The sequence below is a fragment of the Hypomesus transpacificus genome, chromosome 14 (assembly GCF_021917145.1).
Source record: "Hypomesus transpacificus isolate Combined female chromosome 14, fHypTra1, whole genome shotgun sequence".
Classification (NCBI taxonomy): Eukaryota; Metazoa; Chordata; class Actinopteri; order Osmeriformes; family Osmeridae; genus Hypomesus; species Hypomesus transpacificus.
In genome coordinates this window covers 4,089,052-4,108,158 of record NC_061073.1, presented here as the reverse complement: position 1 = coordinate 4,108,158, position 19,107 = coordinate 4,089,052, and the positions used below count along the sequence as shown (strand labels likewise).

Here is a 19,107-nt window from a genome sequence, read left to right as displayed (position 1 = left end):
ACACTTCTCCATTCACGCTCACAGGGCACAGGTACTCCTCAAACCCAGGATGCGTGTGAGGAGAGCAAGTTCCAGAGCTGTGTGTCCAGTCAGCAGTGACTGAGGAGGGGCCTGGCCAGTGTTCTGTTGAGCAACACTAACACTGGGGATGGAGTCCACAGGGAACACTAATGGTCTTGCTCTCTTGCCCCGCTCTCTTCTTTTCTCAGCTTCTATTCTGTTTCTGTATCTCTGTCCCCTCTTCTCATCTTCTCATACACACAGATACACAAACACTAATAGCTCAAACATCCAGTCTTTTTTTGATAGGAAAACAACTGAATCAGATTAAACGGATTAACAGAAACTAACTATATCAATGTTGGTGATACCTGATATAGACTTGCTAGCAAATGAAACTGATATTCAAGCTTTCATGTCCAGTGATTCAACAAAGTCATTTGATAAGGTAGAGGACAGAATTAGGCTGTTAAGGAAAGTATTATTTACATTATAGAACCCTGTGTCTGATGTCATATATTACAATGTGGATTTAATTTAGTTTTCTCTGTGAATGCCCTATAAATTAATGCAATTTATCTCAATTTAGCTACCCTGAGCAATTGTATAAGCAAGTAATAATGCAAGTGTACCGAGAGGGTTAGACTAGGGCTTGAGAATCACCAGAACAACCTGCTCCTCTCGCATGGGGAGGAGACCTGGACTGGGCTCTAGAGGCTCTGCTCCCCTCCAGCAGCACTCCCATTGGTCCAGACACTCACCCCGTTTTCCTCTCTGACTTGCAGAGGGGGAGGTGAAACAAAAAGAGGAGAGTGGAGGAGGGATGAGCAAAGAACAAGAGAGGGGAGGGGAAGAGGAGAGATGAAGAGAGGGGGCAACCTGAGCTGCATCGATCTCACCCACCCTTCATCGCACAGCAGTGAGGCAGGCCCTCTCAGGAGAGACTCGGGCTGGGGGTGGGCACTAAGTCTAATGTTGTTTCCTTTGCTCTTCTTCCATCTGTGCATTAATTGGTTAGGGGACGCTCAGTACCTGGTCTACATACTCTATGTTGTTTCTGTCAGTCCTGTCTTCTCTAGTCAGTGCAGCTGAGGGAGAGGAAAAGAGGGCTAGGTAAGATATTGACACACCCTCACGGGAGTGAGAGCTTTAGAGGGTGAGGCTGTTTCAGTTTCATTTGTCCCTCCTCTTCCCTCCCTCACAGCCTGCACCTCCCCCAACCCCAGCATCCTCAGGGGACTGTAATGGTCTTGGAGAGGCAGAAACACACCAGTAAAGAGAGGAGGAAACAGGAAGCAGGCTCCTCCTTGTGATCTCTCTCTCTCTCTTCCTGTCTTTGCAGATCTGCTGCTGCTGATGTGTGGTGTTCAGACAGAAAAAGAAGCTGAAGGAAAGGAAGGGAGAGAGAGAGAAGGGGAGTGAAAGGGCAGTTATAGATAGAGAGCCAGAGAGAGTAACAGTGGCAGCATTAGACAGATTTGCATTAGAGACAGGCAGGTGCTGAGAGACAGTAGTGGGCAGTAAATTATGGTGTGTTGAGAGGGGGAAGTGCCTGTAATTGTCTGTGATCATCGATTGGAGCCCCAGAGCCCGGCCCGGCCCTGCCCAGCCTAGCGTAGCCCAGCCCAGCCCTGCAGATGCTGCTCCACCAGGACATGGAGCCCAGCCAGGATGAGGACAACTGGATGGAGGACCAGTGGGAGAAATGGTTGAGTAGACCGGAGGTCTTCTGCTGCTCTTCACCCAGATGTCCATCTACAGGACAGGACAGTTTAGATGTTGATAGGCCTAGACAAACAATATTTAAGAGGCATTTAAGATAACTTTTTTCTTTACGATCATTTTAAAACTAGGATTCCCTGTATTTGAGAATGAGAGCTGCCCTGACTCTAGGAATCCAGATGAAAGAATGATTCATATGTATACTATAAGAGTTGTAGGAAGACATGCCCCCTTTAGATAAAGCATTACAGTACACACATTCACTATGATCAAATAATGTCTTCATAGTGGAAACGCTTAGAGGTTCTGTGTTTAACCTAGATCCGTGTTATGTGCAAAATGCATGTTAACTGTGTTGGTGTACAGCTCGGATGGAAATGTTGTGGCTGTCACTTCCTCTGTGCTCTGCAGTGCATCTGTGTTTTGTATGCATACGCATATTTATTTGACAGATTTCCCGGCAATGTATGTAATTCTGTAATTAATTAAGTTGGTAACTTAGTTGTGTTGTTTGTGCAACATAAAGCTATTATGTAGCCAAATATTATTGTTGCAAAATATAAGGTCTAAACATTGGGCATATCTAAAAGTTTTTTTTTAAAGAAGTTACAGACTTTTATGACAATTTGGGCGATCGATGTTGGGTAAATAGGCTAGGTTACTTTTTTTAATTATGAAAACAATCATGTCATATGGTTATTTCATAACGTATGAGTAGCCAACAAAGACAGGTGGGCTAATATTGTAATTTTCCACCCTCCGAGAGCTTACTTTGCTGGCTACTTGTTTATGCTCAGATGTGTTGTAGTAGTGATCGAAAAGAGAGACAACGGACCTATTTCCCACTTTTCCTTAACAGGGCGTGAGATTACCATAGCTGTCAACATTTGTTTCAGATTGACATTTAAGTCTATGTATAACTCGAGACAACTATCATCTCAGTATGCCTGCGCATTAATTTATAACTTCGAGCGATTGAAGATACCCCAAATTAAACAGTCATAACATCCCCAAACGTTTGTGTGCCTGCCTCCTGTGTGTGTGTGTATGTGTATCATGATGCCATCTTATGTGTGCGTGTGTGTGTGCGCGCGTGCGTGCATCTCAGGCTGACTCATGATTTCAGCCTGGATGAGTTTGAAGATGAGGACCTCTCCCAGGTCACAGAGATCACGGACGAGTGTGGAGGCAGCCTTAGCTGTGATGACCTGGACTGCAAGGTCAGAACTCTGCCTGCTTGCTGCATGCTCGTGGGCACCCACATACGCACACACACACAAACTCTTTTTCTTTCTTGCACACTCTTTCTCTCAGACTCTCACTCTCACACTCCCCCCCCCCCCCTTCTCTCTCTCTCTTACACACACACACACACACACACTCACACACACACACACACACACACACCACACACACACACACACACCCACACACAAACACACACACACACACACTCTCTGTGTTGATCAGTCTCAGTCTTCCCAGTTTGATAATTACAGTCTGCCCTACTGCAAAGTATTCTTTTTCTGTGTGTTTTATTTGCGTATTCGTTTTTGCTGATTTTCAAAAAATGTCATATTAGGATCAGTTTTTCCTGGAAGAGGTTGTTGTTTCCTGCTCTGTGCTGCTGTGTGTACCTGTGATTCAGAGTTAGAGGAGCAATGACCAAGGCATCTTCTTAGCCTTAGTTACTGGGTCAGTCACTTAACAGATTATTGTCTGCGGGCCTAGGCAAGCCCGGGTAGGCATCACAGTCCTGCTGTACACATGGGTCTTGGAACCAAGGAGATCTGACCTGTCACTCAACATTACATGCTGTCCGTTCCTGGCTGCTATCCTGCAGACACACTGGGTTAGCTTACTTTAGCTGTGCAGCTGTCGTCTGTTCAAACAATAGGTTAAATTCCTGCCATTCTGTTGTCTTGCATCCTAGAATTTTACTGCTTGATAGTAACTTTGGAGAGGGTTTGGTCATCGTTGTTTGGATGGAATACTGGAGATGTTTGAAAGACATTTAACAATGTTAATGTGTCACCCGACTATGTTGTATGCTGGTGTTTAGATCTGTCAATACATTCGTAGCCTTTATTATCTTTGTGTGTGTTTGTATCTGTGTTATTGTACATGTGGGTTTTGTTTGTATGTGTGAGGTTTATGCTGCTGACTGCTGTTGGATTGAATTAGACTAACACAAAGCAGAGAGAGAGAGCCAACGGTTAGTGATGTCATCCTGAGCTGGGATTGGCTGCTTCCGTCTCTCAGTCTCGCTCCCCACACCCTTCTTGCCGCTGCTACACACCCAAGCCTCTGCCGGTTACTCCTCCATCTTTCTCTCTTTCTCACACCTACCTCTCTCTGTCTCTTCTCTTCTGGATCTCTCTATCCTGCTGCTTATTCTCCATATTTCTATATGGCACATTCCATCTGCTTCTCACACTCCCTATCTCTCCACCCTCCCTCTCTCTCTCCTTCTGTCTTGCTCTCTCACTCTCTCTAGCTCTCTCTCTCCTCTTTCACTCCACTGCATCACTGCTGCTGCTCTGCTCTTCCCAGGATCATGTGACGTGCCCAGCCAATAGCGGAGCAGGCAGGGCTGACAGGAGGTGGAGTAGAGAGCAGGATCTGGAACTGCTCCAGTTGGATCTGATTGATGCTGAAGACCAGATAGAGGAAGAGGAGGAAGAGGAGCAGGACCGGGGCCTGCTCCACGCTGCCCACCCCAGGCTCGACCACCAACAGAGGGAAGAGGAAGAGCGTGAGGAGGAGAAGAGGGCTGCCATTTTGCAGCCTCCTATTGGACCGGCCCCTGCGGAGAGAGATTCTGCTCCGGTCACCATGGATACGTACCGGCCCAAGAGACCCACCACGCTGGCATTGTTCCCGCAGGTGCCTCGGACCCAGGTGGGTAGGGTCCTGTTACCACCGTGATGACAGTATCAGATGTGGGTGGGGTTGACAGAATGAGGTCTGTGTTCCATATAGAGGATGTTTAGTGTTGACTAGCCCAGGGCATCCATCCATCCAGAGATGCTGTATCTGTGTGGATTAGTGCACTGAAACTACCATGATGACTTCACTGCTCTATTACCACTGTGTGAATGCTCTGCATTCGATTTTCCAGAAAGGTTTGGTCATCAATAGAGTGTCAGAAAACCAGCAGTGTGCTGTATGTGATAGTGAAGCACCAGGTTGTTCCTGTATGTGTTGTAGTGAAATTCCAGGGTGTAATGTGTGGTCGTGAAGCAGTGAAGCAGCAATGTGTAATGTGTGGTAGTAATCCAGCATTGTGTTTTTTGTAGCAGTGAATGTGCCCTTTCTCCCTCCTCGTCCTGGCCTTGTGGAATGACATAGGCCCTGTGGTTAGACTGGCCTCCCTCTCTCCTTTAATAGCCTAGCCTTCTTTCCTTCTCTCCTCTACTCCCTGTATCATTATCTCAGTTCCTCCTTGCCTCCTCATCAGTTTCATTCCAGTGGCTTCAGACAGTGTTCAGTGGTGTACTTTCCTCTGCTCCATTCCTTCCTCTGCCCTGATCTGAGGAGTTGGGACTAGCTGAAGCAGCTAGAGACTGCCTAGCATAGGGAAGAGCTGTCATCAGTCTGCTGCTGTTAGATCAGCAGAGATAAAAATAAGTAGGTGAGGAGAGGAAGCCATCTAGGAGATTTGACCGACAGACAGGCATACAGACAGGTGGTTGAGTTAATCTGGCATAACCAGGGAGTGGGCACGGCTAGTAAACCTGGAAGTGGTAAATCTCATCTCATTGGGAATATGCTAATCTGGAGGTTTGAAGGTTTGAGGAAAGTATAAAATGGTGGGAAGGGGAGTTAGTGGTCAAGGACACTGTGCCTGGCAGTACTAGAGTAGTGTGTACTGGCGCAGGGGATGTGGCCTTAATGCTGACGTTTAGATCTCTAGGTGGGAGCTTTGGTCTTACATAGTTTATGATAAGGCTGGTACTGTAGCTCTGTCCACTGAGACAGAGGTCAGGGAGAAAAGGCCAAAGAGTGTAGGCTGTCAGGAGGCCAGGGAGTAGAGGCCTGTCATGTCTGAGGACCAGAGGCCTGGAGTGATCGCAGTAATGGGCCTCTGGTAAGAGCCTACTAGTCTGAGTACACGACAGACAAATGCTCAATGTTCTTTCTTTTAAGTGAAATTGTTAGTGGACAGAGAGTGAGAGGGTTAAAGAGAGACAGAGAGATATAAAAACAAAGAGAGAGAGTGTTAAAGGGGCGGTAAGAGAAAGACAGAGAAACGGAAACAGAGATTAAGAAAGAGATGGAAAAAGATAGGGATAGATGGTGGATTGGGGGTTAGCCCTGTCTGTCCTTGGTCTTAAAATGCTCACTTTACAGAGCAAGGTCAGGATTAACGTAGCTGCAGGTCTTAATAGCAGTTAGGCTGCCACTGCTGAGATCAAGTAGCTTGTGTGCAATACTGTGTTTCTACTGTAGTGTAGGCTCAAACCAGGTTTGTCTTGCTCCGCCATGTCTCCCCCTACAACAACAAGCCTGCTTTATTGTTGCCATTCTACATCAGAACAAGAAGTGTAAACATCCTTTTAGACAAGCTCAGCTTCCACTCAGTCATGTGTAGAACGATAATATGACCAGACTGTACACTGAGTACAGATATTTCTGAACCAGGGTACGGGACCTCAGAACTGCTTGTCCACCTGACATGATAGATGGTGACAGGAAGCGCAAGTGCAGGGTGACCCTCTCTGGGCTTCAGCAGGGTTGTTTTCACTGTGAGACAGTAGAACATCTGCTGTCAGCCATATGCTTCCTGGTTGTTGTCATGGTTACCTAATACCTGTTCAGGTGTAACCTACTTGGAACAGCCAATCATCTTGTTAAAAGGGTTATATTCATGTGCATGTAGCTTAAGCTAAGAGGAGCCAAGTGAAAAGCCCAGCCAAACTAATGCTTTAAAGAGTCATAAATAGAACAGATTCAAGCCACACACAAACACTCATCCGAGCTCTCGCCTAGGCACTATTGCCATAGTAACAAGGGTGTGCAGTGCCAGCTGCATCTTCAGTGAGTCAGCAGCCCTCTGAGTAGTCGCTATGACAATGTGGGCTGTAACTTCCTGCTGCTTCCTGTTCCTCTTCCTGGCAGTGATGTTGGTGTGATGATGTCACTGGGGCTGACTGTAGGCTGCAATTCACGACACTACTGCTGATCCCAAACACACATAGATACATATTATACTGTACATTTCCATCAATCTATATATGTGCTAAATGACTAAAATGTAATGTAAATGTATCAATACAGTATAACACAGTCAGATAGGATTTGCATGCAAAGTATCAGTATTATATACAATCTACAGTAGAATGTGAAGGTATTGGTTGAATTGAGGAGAGCAGTAGCATGGAGAGCTGGGCTGGGGCTGGGGTCAGGACTGGGGCTGGGGCGGGGGCTGGGACAGTCTACTCCTCAGGCAAAACAACCACTCATATTGTTTCAGTTCTGTTCAATTCTTCCATTGTGTGTGTATGTATCAAGATAGGAGAGAAGGACTCAAATGCAGATAGACCAACAGGGTGGAATTTCTTATCTCTCAAATCACAAAACAGAAAGCAGGCCCTGGGTCAATAACAAGTAAAATAGTAATAGGCAAACAAAGACATCCAGAGCTGGCGCGACAGGCACAAGAATCTAGCTAGCATCAGAGAGACAGGATATAGTACAGGATATAATGAAGAAGAGTTGAAGCTGATGAGAAACAAATTGATGTCAGGGGAGTTGGGAGGGGGGGGGGGGGGGCGGGGGGGGGGGGGGTCTGGTGGGGCTAGGAGGCACATGGAACCTGTAAACAAAGCAACAGTAACACAGACACGCACACACACATACACCCGGATAGTCAACCGGAGCACTGACAGTGTGTGTGTGGGTCTCCTTTTCCCTTTAGAAAGATACATCAAAAAGTTATACGCTTTTAAAGAACCATGCCATATTAATAAACAAATAATTAAATCTTGTTCCACCTGTCCTATCTTTTTTCTCTCCCCTTCTGTCCAGGACACAATTAACAACAACTCATTTGGAAAAAAGGACACCTGGAAGGAGTCAAACTCCTCATCTCCACACATCACAGGTGTGTCTGTGTGTGTGTGTGTGAGAAGGGGATGTGTGTCTGTGTGTGTGGTGTGTGTGTTTTTGTGTCAGCATTTACATGCATTCACAATGATTCACAGTCTGAACAATCTGTGTATGTTGTTGTCACTGACCATGGGAATCAGTTAATTACCTTCTAAGCAGTCAAGAGAAGAATGCAGGAAATACACTAATCACTTCCATGATCCTGGAGACAATGGGCATATTCACCTAATAAATAATCTTTTGTTTTGCTTGCACGTTTGTGTTTGGCCGTGTGTGTGTGTTCTAAGGAGATCTGACGCCCACTCAGGGCCATGTCCAGCAGACGGAGGGTGAAGTCCAGCTTAGCAGCAGTTCAGCCTCCAAGCTCAGAGGAACAGCGTCTTCTCACAGCCGGACCACCAGAGGTGTAGCTGCAGACACACAGAGCGGGCCGCGGGACCAGAACACCACTGCCCCTCATCGACCCTCATCCACCCAACGTAGCCAGCGCAGGGCAGCGGGAGCAGGAATGAGGGAGGGAGCTGGGGTGAGGGAGGAGGCATACGGCCGCAGGGCCAGCCTGGAACAGCAGCCCCCGGAGCCCACAGACGAGATCTACTTGACCCCAGTCCAGAAGGACCCAGACAGGCCCTTCCTGTCCATGTCCAGCGAGGGAAACCGCATGTCCATCAGCTCTGACACGGAGGGCCCCTCACAACACCCCCACCCCTCCCTCCCTGACCGGACCAACCCCTCCATCAGCGAGGAAGAGGAGGAGGTGTACCCCCCTGTGCCTCCCCCTGGTGGTGAGACCTCCTCGGGCTGCCTCACTGCCTCTGAGGGCAGGCAGGAACATACCAAGCCTGGTCGAGAGGGAGGTTCTGGTGGGGCTCTGAGGACTGGCCAGAGCAGCAGCTGTGAGGCCAATGCAGGCCTCTCTTATGACTCAGTCAAGTACACTCTGGTGGTAGACGAGCATGCCCAGCTGGAGCTGGTCAGCCTGAAGCAGTGCTACCATAGCTACAGCGACGGCGGCGACGACAGCGACGGCGAGACCGTGTACGAGTCAGCCAATGAGGACGAGGATGAACACAACGAGGAGGGGCGCCATAGGATGAAGAGAGACTCGTCAACTTCAACATCCTCACACCTCTCCAAGGCCCCGTCGTCTTCTGAGTCCCTAGGCGCGCCACACTCGCGCAAGTTCCTTAACGTGTTTGTGAACGGACACCGTCGCAGAGCGGGTGAGTGTCGTGGGGGCGGGGCCTTCTTGCTGCAATCAACAAAAGATATTGTTTTACAAACATATTTTCTTTTAAACAGTTCTTCTGACTATGAGGTGAATTGTAACAAATGAAGTTGTGAAGTTTATGATCTAAGGGTTTAGTGTCTCATTGTCATAATACATAAACAAAAAGTGTTATAATGTGATGCATTAAGGTTTGTGAAAAGTCTCAGAAGAAACTAACTTAAAATGCCCCTCTCACTCAACTGATGCACAAACAAGGTGTTTTGTGATGTATGATGTAGTACAATAGACCTACAGTGCTACCACTGCACCTATCATGTAATTTACATAACACCTGCTGTCTTGTCTGCAGGTACAGAGTCCTTTGGCCTGTTCTCCTGTGTTTTAGACGGAGTGGAGAGAGAGCAGAGCCACAGAGCTGTGTTCAGGTCAGCCCCTGCTCTACTCACCCTCTCAGACTGATCCCTGACCTTCCGATAACCACACACTCTCCTGTGGGGCCTGGGATCACTGTCACCAGAGTTAACATCTGATCTCCACATAACCCTCATTATTGTTTCTCTGGACTCCCCCACTGAGATGCGGTTTGAAACCTGTGTGTGGTGGTTGCCAGGTTTGTGCCACGTCATGAAGATGAGCTGGAGCTGGAGAGGGATGACCCCCTGCTGATTGGGGAGCAGGCTGAGGACCTGTGGTGTCAGGCCTACAACATGAGGACGGGCGCCAGCGGCATCTTTCCTGCCTACTACGCTGCCAAGGTCAACCAGGAACACCTCAAAGGTACCTCACTACATGAACCAACCAACTAACAAGCTGTAATCACGCATACACAGCACCTATTTGTTCATTCACCAAATAACTAACACACTCAGTAGGTAAACCAACAAACCAATCAACCTACTAACTAGCACATGAACCAACCAACAAGCAAATTACTTATACCAATGAGTCAGTCAATTAATCCATAAACAAGTAAATCAAGACTTCGGTGCATTAGTTGGTTCTTACAGATAGGGGCAGTTAAAAGTAACAGTGGCCAGATGGAATATCCAGATGTTGCATGTGCTATGTGTTAGTTAGTGTCCCGATGGTGTGTGTGATCTGTGTACATGTCCTGACGTTGTGTGTGCTCTGTGTGCCAGGGTCTCCAGGTGATGTGACAGACCGGTTCAGGGTACGTTTCCTGGGCAGTGTCCAGGTGCCCTACCATAAAGGCAACGATGTTCTCTGTGCTGCAATGCAAAAGGTAGACACCCAGCCCCTGCTGCAATGCTGGGGTAACCCCACACATCACCTCTGTTATCAGATCAGTAGAACTATACGCTGCCTTTAAGAATGTTTTCTAAAGCCTTGTTTTTGTGTAGAATCTCCAGGATTTAGATTTGGCAGTAGAGCTACTTCTAAACTCTCTAAGCCTGGATTGTTTGTTGTGAAATAACAAGGCAAGAATCTGCAACAATAATTTTGCTGCTGTTGTTGTTTGGCTGCCAGATTGCTGCCAACAGGCGGATGTCTATGCAGCCTCCCTCTGCATGTGTGGTGGAGATCAGCTTGAAGGGGGTTAAGATCATCGTGCAAGATGAGTGCAAGACCTCAGAAAGAGTAGGTTTTTATTGGCTTTTATAACACGCTTGTACTTTACTGTGGTCGCAATATGGACCTTTTCCTGCCATGGTTACATCTGAGAAAAAAGGTTTAATCTTTCTGTCTCTTTATACATAGGCTGTTAAACATCCATGTACTCTAGTAAACATAGGAGCTACAGAACACGAGCCTACTCCCTCTACTGTATGTATATGGTTAGGGGAGCTCTACTGAAAGACCAGCAGATTTTACTGAGACAGTTCCAGTCTCCTGCTGCAGCTCTCTGGAGAGGGTCGTATCACCCTCTTGTGGACTTGTGGGATAGTTGCGGTCATTCAGTGATATAACCACAGTTGCCTTGCATAACGATACTGAGTCCTGAAGTGGGTAATCCCGCCCAGTTATTTGTGATCCCAGCAATGACCATTGGACTGGCTTACAATGAGAGAGCGGAGAAAGTAAAGTCGCCCAGCAGTCTGGCAGTTCTGCTCCCTGCTGCCTCTTGACCCTGAACAGGCGGCCATCACAGGGGACTGGTCATGCAGGCACATCCAGCAGCTGTTCAGAAACATGATTCTAATAAGCTGTGTGATCAACACAGTATGCAGGTTCTGAAGGTCCATCATGGGTTCAACTACAGGGAGAAAGTCAAACAGAGAGTTGTTGGCAGAAGGTTGTTTTACTTCATCATACAACTCAATCTTTTCGAGCCCTTTGTCTCTTGTCTTGTTTTCCCTCTCTCACTGTCTCACCTCCTCCTTCTGATTCTTCTTTTGTCACTCTCTTTCCTGCTCTCCAACCCCTCCCTCTCTCGCTCTGTTTTGACAGGGGGACAAATGCTTTCACTTCTTCCAGCTGAAGAACATCTCCTTCTGTGGCTGTCACCCGAAACATAACAAGTGAGTGATTGGTCTACAGCTGTGACAGCTGAAGAGTGATTGGCTTACAACTAGAACGGCTGAAAAAGAATTCTACAGTCGACAGCTGCAACAGCTAAAAAGTAATTAGTGTACAGCTGTAACATCTAAAGAGTGATTGGTCTGCAGTCGGTGCTCGGCAGGAAGAGGAGCTGAGCTGAGGCTCTGTTTCCTGGACTCTAATAACGCCGACCTCAGGGCTTTCAACAAAGAACGTCATGTTTATATCCAGGAACTCAGTCCCATAGATGACAGTGCAGAAAGTATAAAGTCCTCCTCTCTGATTTCAGGTACTTTGGGTTCATCACCAAACACCCCGACCATCAGAAGTTTGCCTGCCATGTAGTCATGTCTGAAGACTCCTCAATACCACTGGCTGAGTCTGTTGGGTGAGATGACAGACACCTCTCTCTTCTTCTTGTCTTTCATCGCGTTGTCCTCTTTTCACAATCTTTTCACCTCCCTCTCTCATTTCTCACATCCTCTTCTCTCCACCTCTCTTGTCCCCTTCTTCTCTCCTTCACTCCTCTCTTCTCATCCTCTCCTCTCAGCTCTGCTTGTTCCCTTCATCATGTTACCAGATTTTTTGACTAATACAGCAATATTGATGATCATGCAGACTGTATGTGCATGAGAACAATTACCTGCCTGCATTTCCTGACCTGTCCTCTCTCTGTGTGTATACAGGAGAGCCTTCAAGCAGTACTATAAAGAACACATGGGCTACTCTTGCCCTACTGAGGACATCTTCTTAGAATAATTTCAAGACCTAAATACAGCCAAAGAATTGTCATCAAACAACTTGCATGGTGGGGTTTGTAAATTTACAGTAGAGTTGAATGGAAACGTTTTGTTTTGGCTGTTTCATAAAAATTGATATTTACAGTTTGTTATTTGTAATAAAGATCTATAAGGCTGTATCATTGTAGTAAGCATCAGCTGAGAAGTATATCTAATATGAGAGATATCAAGACGAACTAAAAACATTACCTGTCAAATACCACAACAAAACATACGTGTTTTCCTTTTAAATGTTTACTGGCCAAAATAATGTTCTTGATATTCACAGAATTTTGGAGCAGATTCAGGTTTGGCTGTGTTTACTTTGGATTGGAATGTTTCAATCTAATCTTATGCATCCACACATCATTAACACGCTTGGCACCTTATCTTTTTTCTTCTGAACCAAAAATTTAAATGTACTATTTCTTGCCATATGCCTAGTGAAACGAATGTAGCAACTGGGAAGAGCAGTCAATTTTCAGAAAGAAAGATATATCTCAATGCTAGTATTATACAAATGTTTCTTTATTTTTTTAATTCAAGATCCATCACTCTGAATATGTGTGTAAGACCTGTGTCTTAAAATAAGTGTTTTAAACTTTAAAAATGACAATCTAAAGAAATACGTGACACATTCCATCCTAAAGAAATCTTCATCTTATACTATTATGCTTACACACCTGTAACAAACATGTAATTGCATATTAATGCCATTTTGATAATATTAATGCACATGATGTATATTAACTATATGTACACATCATGTACATGACTAAATCATTCATGGTGTTGTAACATACTCATACGTGACCTTATATCATGTGTTTAGCGTGAATGGTGCGTGTTGTATGGAATTAAATTACTGTATGAAGTCCAATCTGCCGAGGGATATGGTGTATGAATCATTCAGCTTTTTCTTCCTTTCCTTGACTCTCCAACACATGAGAGACGGTGTTCGCTAAATCAATTGCCGCAGCTGCGAGTTGTGCCTATTTTCTATTTATTGTGACGACTGTACAAAGTGTTCCCTTATTATTTTGATTAGTTCGCTGAAAGTGCAAGAGTGAGTCGTCATGTATAGATGTATGTTTGTCAAGATGTGTTCCTTGGGTTTGAATTCAGCCTGTAAGATTTGTCGCATGATACCAGTGTGTAGTGATGTAGAGAACAGGATGATCCAATCTAAATAAACCCTAGGGCTGCCTCAGTCCTCTCTCACATGTCTCCCCTCCGTCAATGATGGCTGCAATCACAACAGTCAGCTATAATCACTTTCATTGATGAAGGTCACATATCAGATCAATTGATACATATTTAATTTGGATAGGATTTTATAGGAACATTATTTTTCATAACACTTGAACACACAGACAGCTGGAATAAGATAGCTAATATTCTTATTTACAAAAACATTAACTGCATTTTTATTTACATTAATATATGTGTAAACACTTGAGTATCATATCCCTATGATGAAGATGTGGAGAGTTTTTATCTGGTTTCTCTCTACAGGTTACATTACCAGCTCCAGACAGTAGTCAAGCTCTACAGATGATATGCAGTGTGACTGTAGGCCACAGCAAAATACCCAGTGAGTGTGACTTAGCATGCTCTTGGTCTATAGGTCTAGGTTAGAAGTTAGGGTTCAGCAGAGGGGTCTAAGATACAGGAGGTCAGGGGTGGGGACAGGGATTGGTAGAAGTCAAAGGTGGAGGAGGTCCAGGGATGAGGGAGTCAGTTCTCCGAGGAGTCAGTCTCCTCTGTGGAGCCATCGCTCTCCATCTCAATCCTCTTGCGGTGGTGCAGGGACTTACGAGGGGAGGCCTTCCTGGGGGGCTCCTTCAGCCCCGGAGCACTGCTGCTGCTGTTGGAAGTGGGGCTGATGGCGACCTGGGAGATCCTGGAGGGAAGGGGGGGGGGGTTAATCTTAATTTAACGTGAATTACTTTGTAATTGCCTCTTGAAAACCCCTCTATAAATACAATCCAGTATAACATGTCTGGATAGATAGAGGACTAGAGTATGCTGCCTCCCAGAAGACTCACAGCTTCTCCACCTCCTGGTCCATTTCTGGGTCAATGAGCAGCTCAGCCTTGTTGGGCAGAGTGCCTGGGTAAAAACATCAGGTCTAATTATCAACACTGAATAGTATGATAAAAACATCTCACATCCACTAAAGCCACTTTTCCACCTCAACTCACCAGAACTTGTCCTCCTCAGAAATACTTTTAAAGGAACTAGAAGGTTCCTTCAGCCCATTGTTAGTTGCATTTCCACCACAGGAACTTTCCTCAGAAGATTAGGTAAATGAGTACGCTCAGTGGCGGATTTAGTGATTTGGGGGCCCCAGGCGAAGACAGGCATGGGGCCCCCTTAACTCCTATTCTCACTCGTTTCAATCCATGTAATAATTATTAATATAATAATAATAATAACTAGAGAGGGTACAATTTTTAGAGAAATGATATTGTAGGGTGTGCTTGCTAGCGTCGTTTGTAGAAGGGTCCATTTATTAACTGTCATTTTTACAACTGATATTTCTGTATATTTTATATAAAAATGCGTATGCATATACTATTTATGGAGGTTGCATAGATTTAAAAGCATACATTTGTTGCTGCTCATTTACAATTCAAACTACAAAGAGTGAAGTGTAGAATGAAACGGTTGTCTTTTCATTTCCCCTGCAAGAGGGAATATTGATAAGCCATAGCAGCCTCAGTTGACAAGTTGGATCAAACGAAGATATTGGGCAATCCGGTGTAAAAAGGTGCTAACCTCTATGACACCTTAAGTTTTTCCCGTCTAGCAATATTTTCAAGCATGTAGCCTACTCATATGGCATTAATTCAGTAAGAACCCCCTTTGAAGCAAGCTATTGTACAACATTGTCACCGAAAGTATTTCAGATGGAATCGCGATTCAAAGAATACCATCTGCTGACTGAAAATATGCCGCCCAAAACGTAAATAAGCTTGACATTTATTAAGGTGGAAATGGCTAATTCAAAAAAAGTTTGCTGGAAGCGATCATTGTCAGTAACAATGCCAAATGTGGTCTCAGTATAGAGACCTGCGTGGAGAAGCTGACCCCGATAAATTGTGCAACGAGCAAGCTAGCCTACAGCTGCTGTTGCTAGCAAAACTTCACTGAGCAGCACTTGTGCTAGCTGCCGCATCATTGGATACCAGTGGAGAGAAAAATAAAGTTTCCTTCAGTAGTTTCAGTTTGGCAACTAGCTACTTGTTTACCCTCGTCTTTTGTCTTTCTCTTTTGTGCTCCACTCGGGTAGTTGTTTCATTTAGCAAATTGTTTTTTGCATTCACTTAACTCTTCTACTGTCTCATATTAACCAACTGAAATGACGTGCTTTGCTGTGCAGTTGCTGGAATCTATGGAATAGTCGGGGTGGGAGGGGAAGCCTGTGTTGACACAAATAAAATAAACGCTCTGTTGGTACTTTGTTGATACTTTTGGTGAAGGTTTTGACTTTTAATTGATTTGTATTATTATTATAGTTATTATTGATCATATAGTATTTTTATGGAGTCTTTCAAGGGGCCCCCTGGCAGCTGGGGGCCCCAGGCGGTTGCCTACTTTGCCTAATGGGTAAATCCGCCCCTGAGTACGCTAGTGTGCGCACCACACTGTATCAAAGAAGTCAAACCACCAGTTGGTCCACCAGACAGAGCCACTTCTATTTGTGTAGTCCTTGAAATGTAATGTAATGTAGTCCTTGACTTTCTTATAATATTGCTTTAGCTAAAGCTTGCTTTAGCTTCTCTCAGCACTGTTTCAGACTTTGTTGATCTATCGCATGTTCTTCTATTCTCCATGATGTTCAAATGTGCGGCTGCAGAATGTAAATTGGAGCTTGAAAAATTGTTTAAAAAATGTAATGCTACTGCGAGCACTAAACCAATCATAAATGTTCAGTTCTGCAAGAGTATCCTTTATTTTGGGGAGTACTTCTTATTTTGTTACTGCCTTTTGCTCCCTGAGTTATGGAGAAAGGTTCCTGTAGTGGAAACGCAGCTTATGACAAATATAAGACACGTTTCACACCCCAAACATGGCTTAGTCATAAGATTGATAAACATTAGATACTCAGTAAATATCTAGCTATAGTATGTATGATGTCTTACCAATATCCTGGTTGATGCCTTCATGCCTTGCCAGAGCCATGAGGAAGCTGTAGAATGAGACTTTCTGGCTCTGCTCCAGGACCTCTCTGATGGCCGGGGTGGAGGGGTGGCTGGACAGGAGCACACAAGTTCCACAACTGAAGGCTCTTTGGTTACACACCAAACACTAGTCACCTACCAGCCCCTAACCTATCAGGGGTTTGGAGTAACACTAACAGCATTGGAGCTAGAGCCAGTTGGTCACAAAGCTACCATGTGTCTATACCCTTCAGATCACCATACAGGTATAGTGAGTTGGGCTAGTGTCTGTGTGACGGGGGTGAAAAACCTTACAAATATTACACTGTTGTTACCTGTGTTTGAACCTCTCGCAGAGGCCCTCAATGCAATCCCCAAACAGACAGGAATCCACCCCCTCCTGGGTGTCGTCCTCCTCAGCCGCCACCGTGTGGAGCTGCTCCACTGAGGTGGAGGTGGGAACGATGACTGTGTTGGGGCTCTTGCCTGACAGCAGGTCCTGGTAGATCATGGAAACACTCTCCAGGAACTCTGTAAATGGAAGGTACATGTATGTATCTATCAGGGGATCTGCCCTTTCAGGGGTGAATAGTAATGATGTATGCAATACCTTTAGATATCCATAGGGACAAGGGATTTATTTGGGACAAGCAAGAATCCCTAGAAATGGTGGCTTACCCTCAAAGTAGAACTGCAGTTGGAATGAGTAGAGGAAGTCGGAAAAGGACAGCAGGCAGTCCATGGCATCTTCCATCAGAACAATCCTAGTAGAATGGATTATATCAAGGAATATGAGTGACGACTAATTATCCTAATATGTTTATGAGGTAATAAGACAAATACCACAACTGACCTGGCTGCATTCTGAACCATCTCCAGTGGGAAGTCTGGACAAAGGAGCTGCAGCAGGGAACTATACTCTAGCATGGCCAGGAGGTCTGGGAAAGCAGGGAAACACCCAGTACATAATAGAATAGAATATCAGAAAATTGAAATTAGCACTAAGATGAACACATATAGACATACATTCATGTGCACAAACAAATCATAGACATATGCTGAACCACACAGGCACAGAGAGGATAGACAGATGGATGAACAGATGGACAGACATATGGACAAATGGATTGACGGAAAGACATTAGGCCTACCTCCGTTCTTCCCAATCTGCCTGTAGCACCTCCAGAAGACTCGGATGAAGGAGGCCCTGTTATGAGGTGTGGCCTTGATGTAACTGAACTCCCTGAAGAGGACATGGTTGCCATTCTTCACACTGCTAAAGCTGGGCACACAGGAAACACAACCACATTGTCAGATTCTCACAGAAACAGCAAAGAAAACACATCTGAACTTTGGAGTCAGATGGCTGAGCGGTTAGGGAATCGGGCTAGTAATCAGAAGGTCGCTACTTCGATTCCCGGCTATGCCAAATGAAATTGTGTCCTTGGGCAAGGCACGTCACCCTACTTGCCTCGGGAGAATGTCCCTGTACGTACTGTGAGTAGCTCTGGATAACAGCGTCTGCTAAATGACTAAATGTAAATGTTATTCAACACCCTTTTTATTATTGCCAAAGTGAAGAAGCAAGGATGGGTTCTGATAGACCAGAAGTCTTGGTTGCAATTTGGTTCTTTTGATGGTTTGGGGCACTTTCTAGTTAACTGACCCATATTAATTCACCTGCCTTGCTGTGGCAACTGTACTTCAGCAAAATCCTGAAGTTGACTTACTACTCAGCAAAGTACCGAACCACGCCAAACTGGATGTATTCCTCCTTGTGTTCCAGTAGTTGAGTCACTGCATCATTTAGGTAGAAAAGCACATTCGTCTCGCCTGCATGGATGGAATTGGAAATGTGATGAGGTTAAAGGCGGGGAGGTACTATATGGGCGAACCACAAGGTTTAAAAAATAACATTGAAACTCAAGCATAGCGGAGCTGCTTCGAGGCTTAAATTGACTGACTGGCTGGTTAAGCTTGCATTTGTGCATAGGCTAAATATATTCCGCTTATAGCTTTATACTTTGTCTCTTTCTGCAGCTAGGCTATCTGTAAGTACAGTACAGTTGCACTAGCATAACTCATCAAAGCAACACCATACGAACACTTACTCTACACACTTACCAAGGTATTCGTCCACTGAAAGAGCCGGATTGAATCGATTCATTTTTGTGCACATATTAGTATCGGTATTTTCAAAATCATACGTTTCTGGAGCTAGCTAACGATCTGGTGTTACTTCAATTCTATAGTACCTATAGCTCTAGCTAGAGCTACCATTTTGCAGTCGACTTCACATTATGCTTCCATGGTGACAGTGGATGCTGACAACTCGTACGGGTAACCCTGTTTTGTAAACCGGCGTATCCTATGCGGGCGGGGTTTCCCTTTACTAGAGACAACGCAAAACTAACAACAACCGCACCAACAGGACAATGTTTTACAAATGCTCTATGCACTACCCACACACACATACATACACACACACACACACACTCATTATCTAATTAACTATTACTCTCTCAAGTGAGCATATTTATAAAAAAATTAAGAACTGTTTCATTTTCTGGTTCCAAAACAACATAAATATTTCATGCAC

The 19,107-nt window shown here is 45.1% G+C and overlaps 2 protein-coding genes across 3 annotated transcripts; one reads left to right on the top strand and one right to left on the bottom strand.

The window, feature by feature from the left end:
* The first annotated feature begins 1,262 nt into the window (after positions 1–1,262).
* mapk8ip1a (mitogen-activated protein kinase 8 interacting protein 1a) lies at positions 1,263–13,544 on the top strand. Of its 2 annotated transcripts, XM_047033960.1 has the most exons (13): positions 1,263–1,708; positions 2,831–2,942; positions 4,276–4,623; positions 7,753–7,828; positions 8,121–9,056; positions 9,414–9,489; positions 9,675–9,841; positions 10,204–10,307; positions 10,553–10,663; positions 11,474–11,544; positions 11,853–11,951; positions 12,250–12,371; positions 12,632–13,544. In XM_047033960.1, exons 1-12 carry the CDS (start codon positions 1,638–1,640, stop codon positions 12,320–12,322), a joined length of 2,244 nt encoding a protein of 747 aa, XP_046889916.1. In that variant the 5' UTR covers positions 1,263–1,637; the 3' UTR covers positions 12,323–12,371; positions 12,632–13,544. The 2 variants fall into 2 exon arrangements, with proteins under 2 accessions (XP_046889916.1, XP_046889915.1); XM_047033959.1 differs by having other exon boundaries at positions 12,250–13,544.
* Positions 13,545–13,644: 100 nt separating this feature from the next.
* cstpp1 (centriolar satellite-associated tubulin polyglutamylase complex regulator 1) lies at positions 13,645–18,912 on the bottom strand. The gene is made up of 9 exons (XM_047033961.1): positions 18,633–18,912; positions 18,239–18,341; positions 17,660–17,790; positions 17,362–17,446; positions 17,187–17,272; positions 16,844–17,039; positions 16,491–16,600; positions 14,391–14,454; positions 13,645–14,245 (listed from the first exon to the last, which is right to left on the bottom strand). Exons 1-9 carry the CDS (start codon positions 18,685–18,687, stop codon positions 14,080–14,082), a joined length of 996 nt encoding a protein of 331 aa, XP_046889917.1. The 5' UTR covers positions 18,688–18,912; the 3' UTR covers positions 13,645–14,079.
* Between the last annotated feature and the right edge of the window lie 195 nt (positions 18,913–19,107).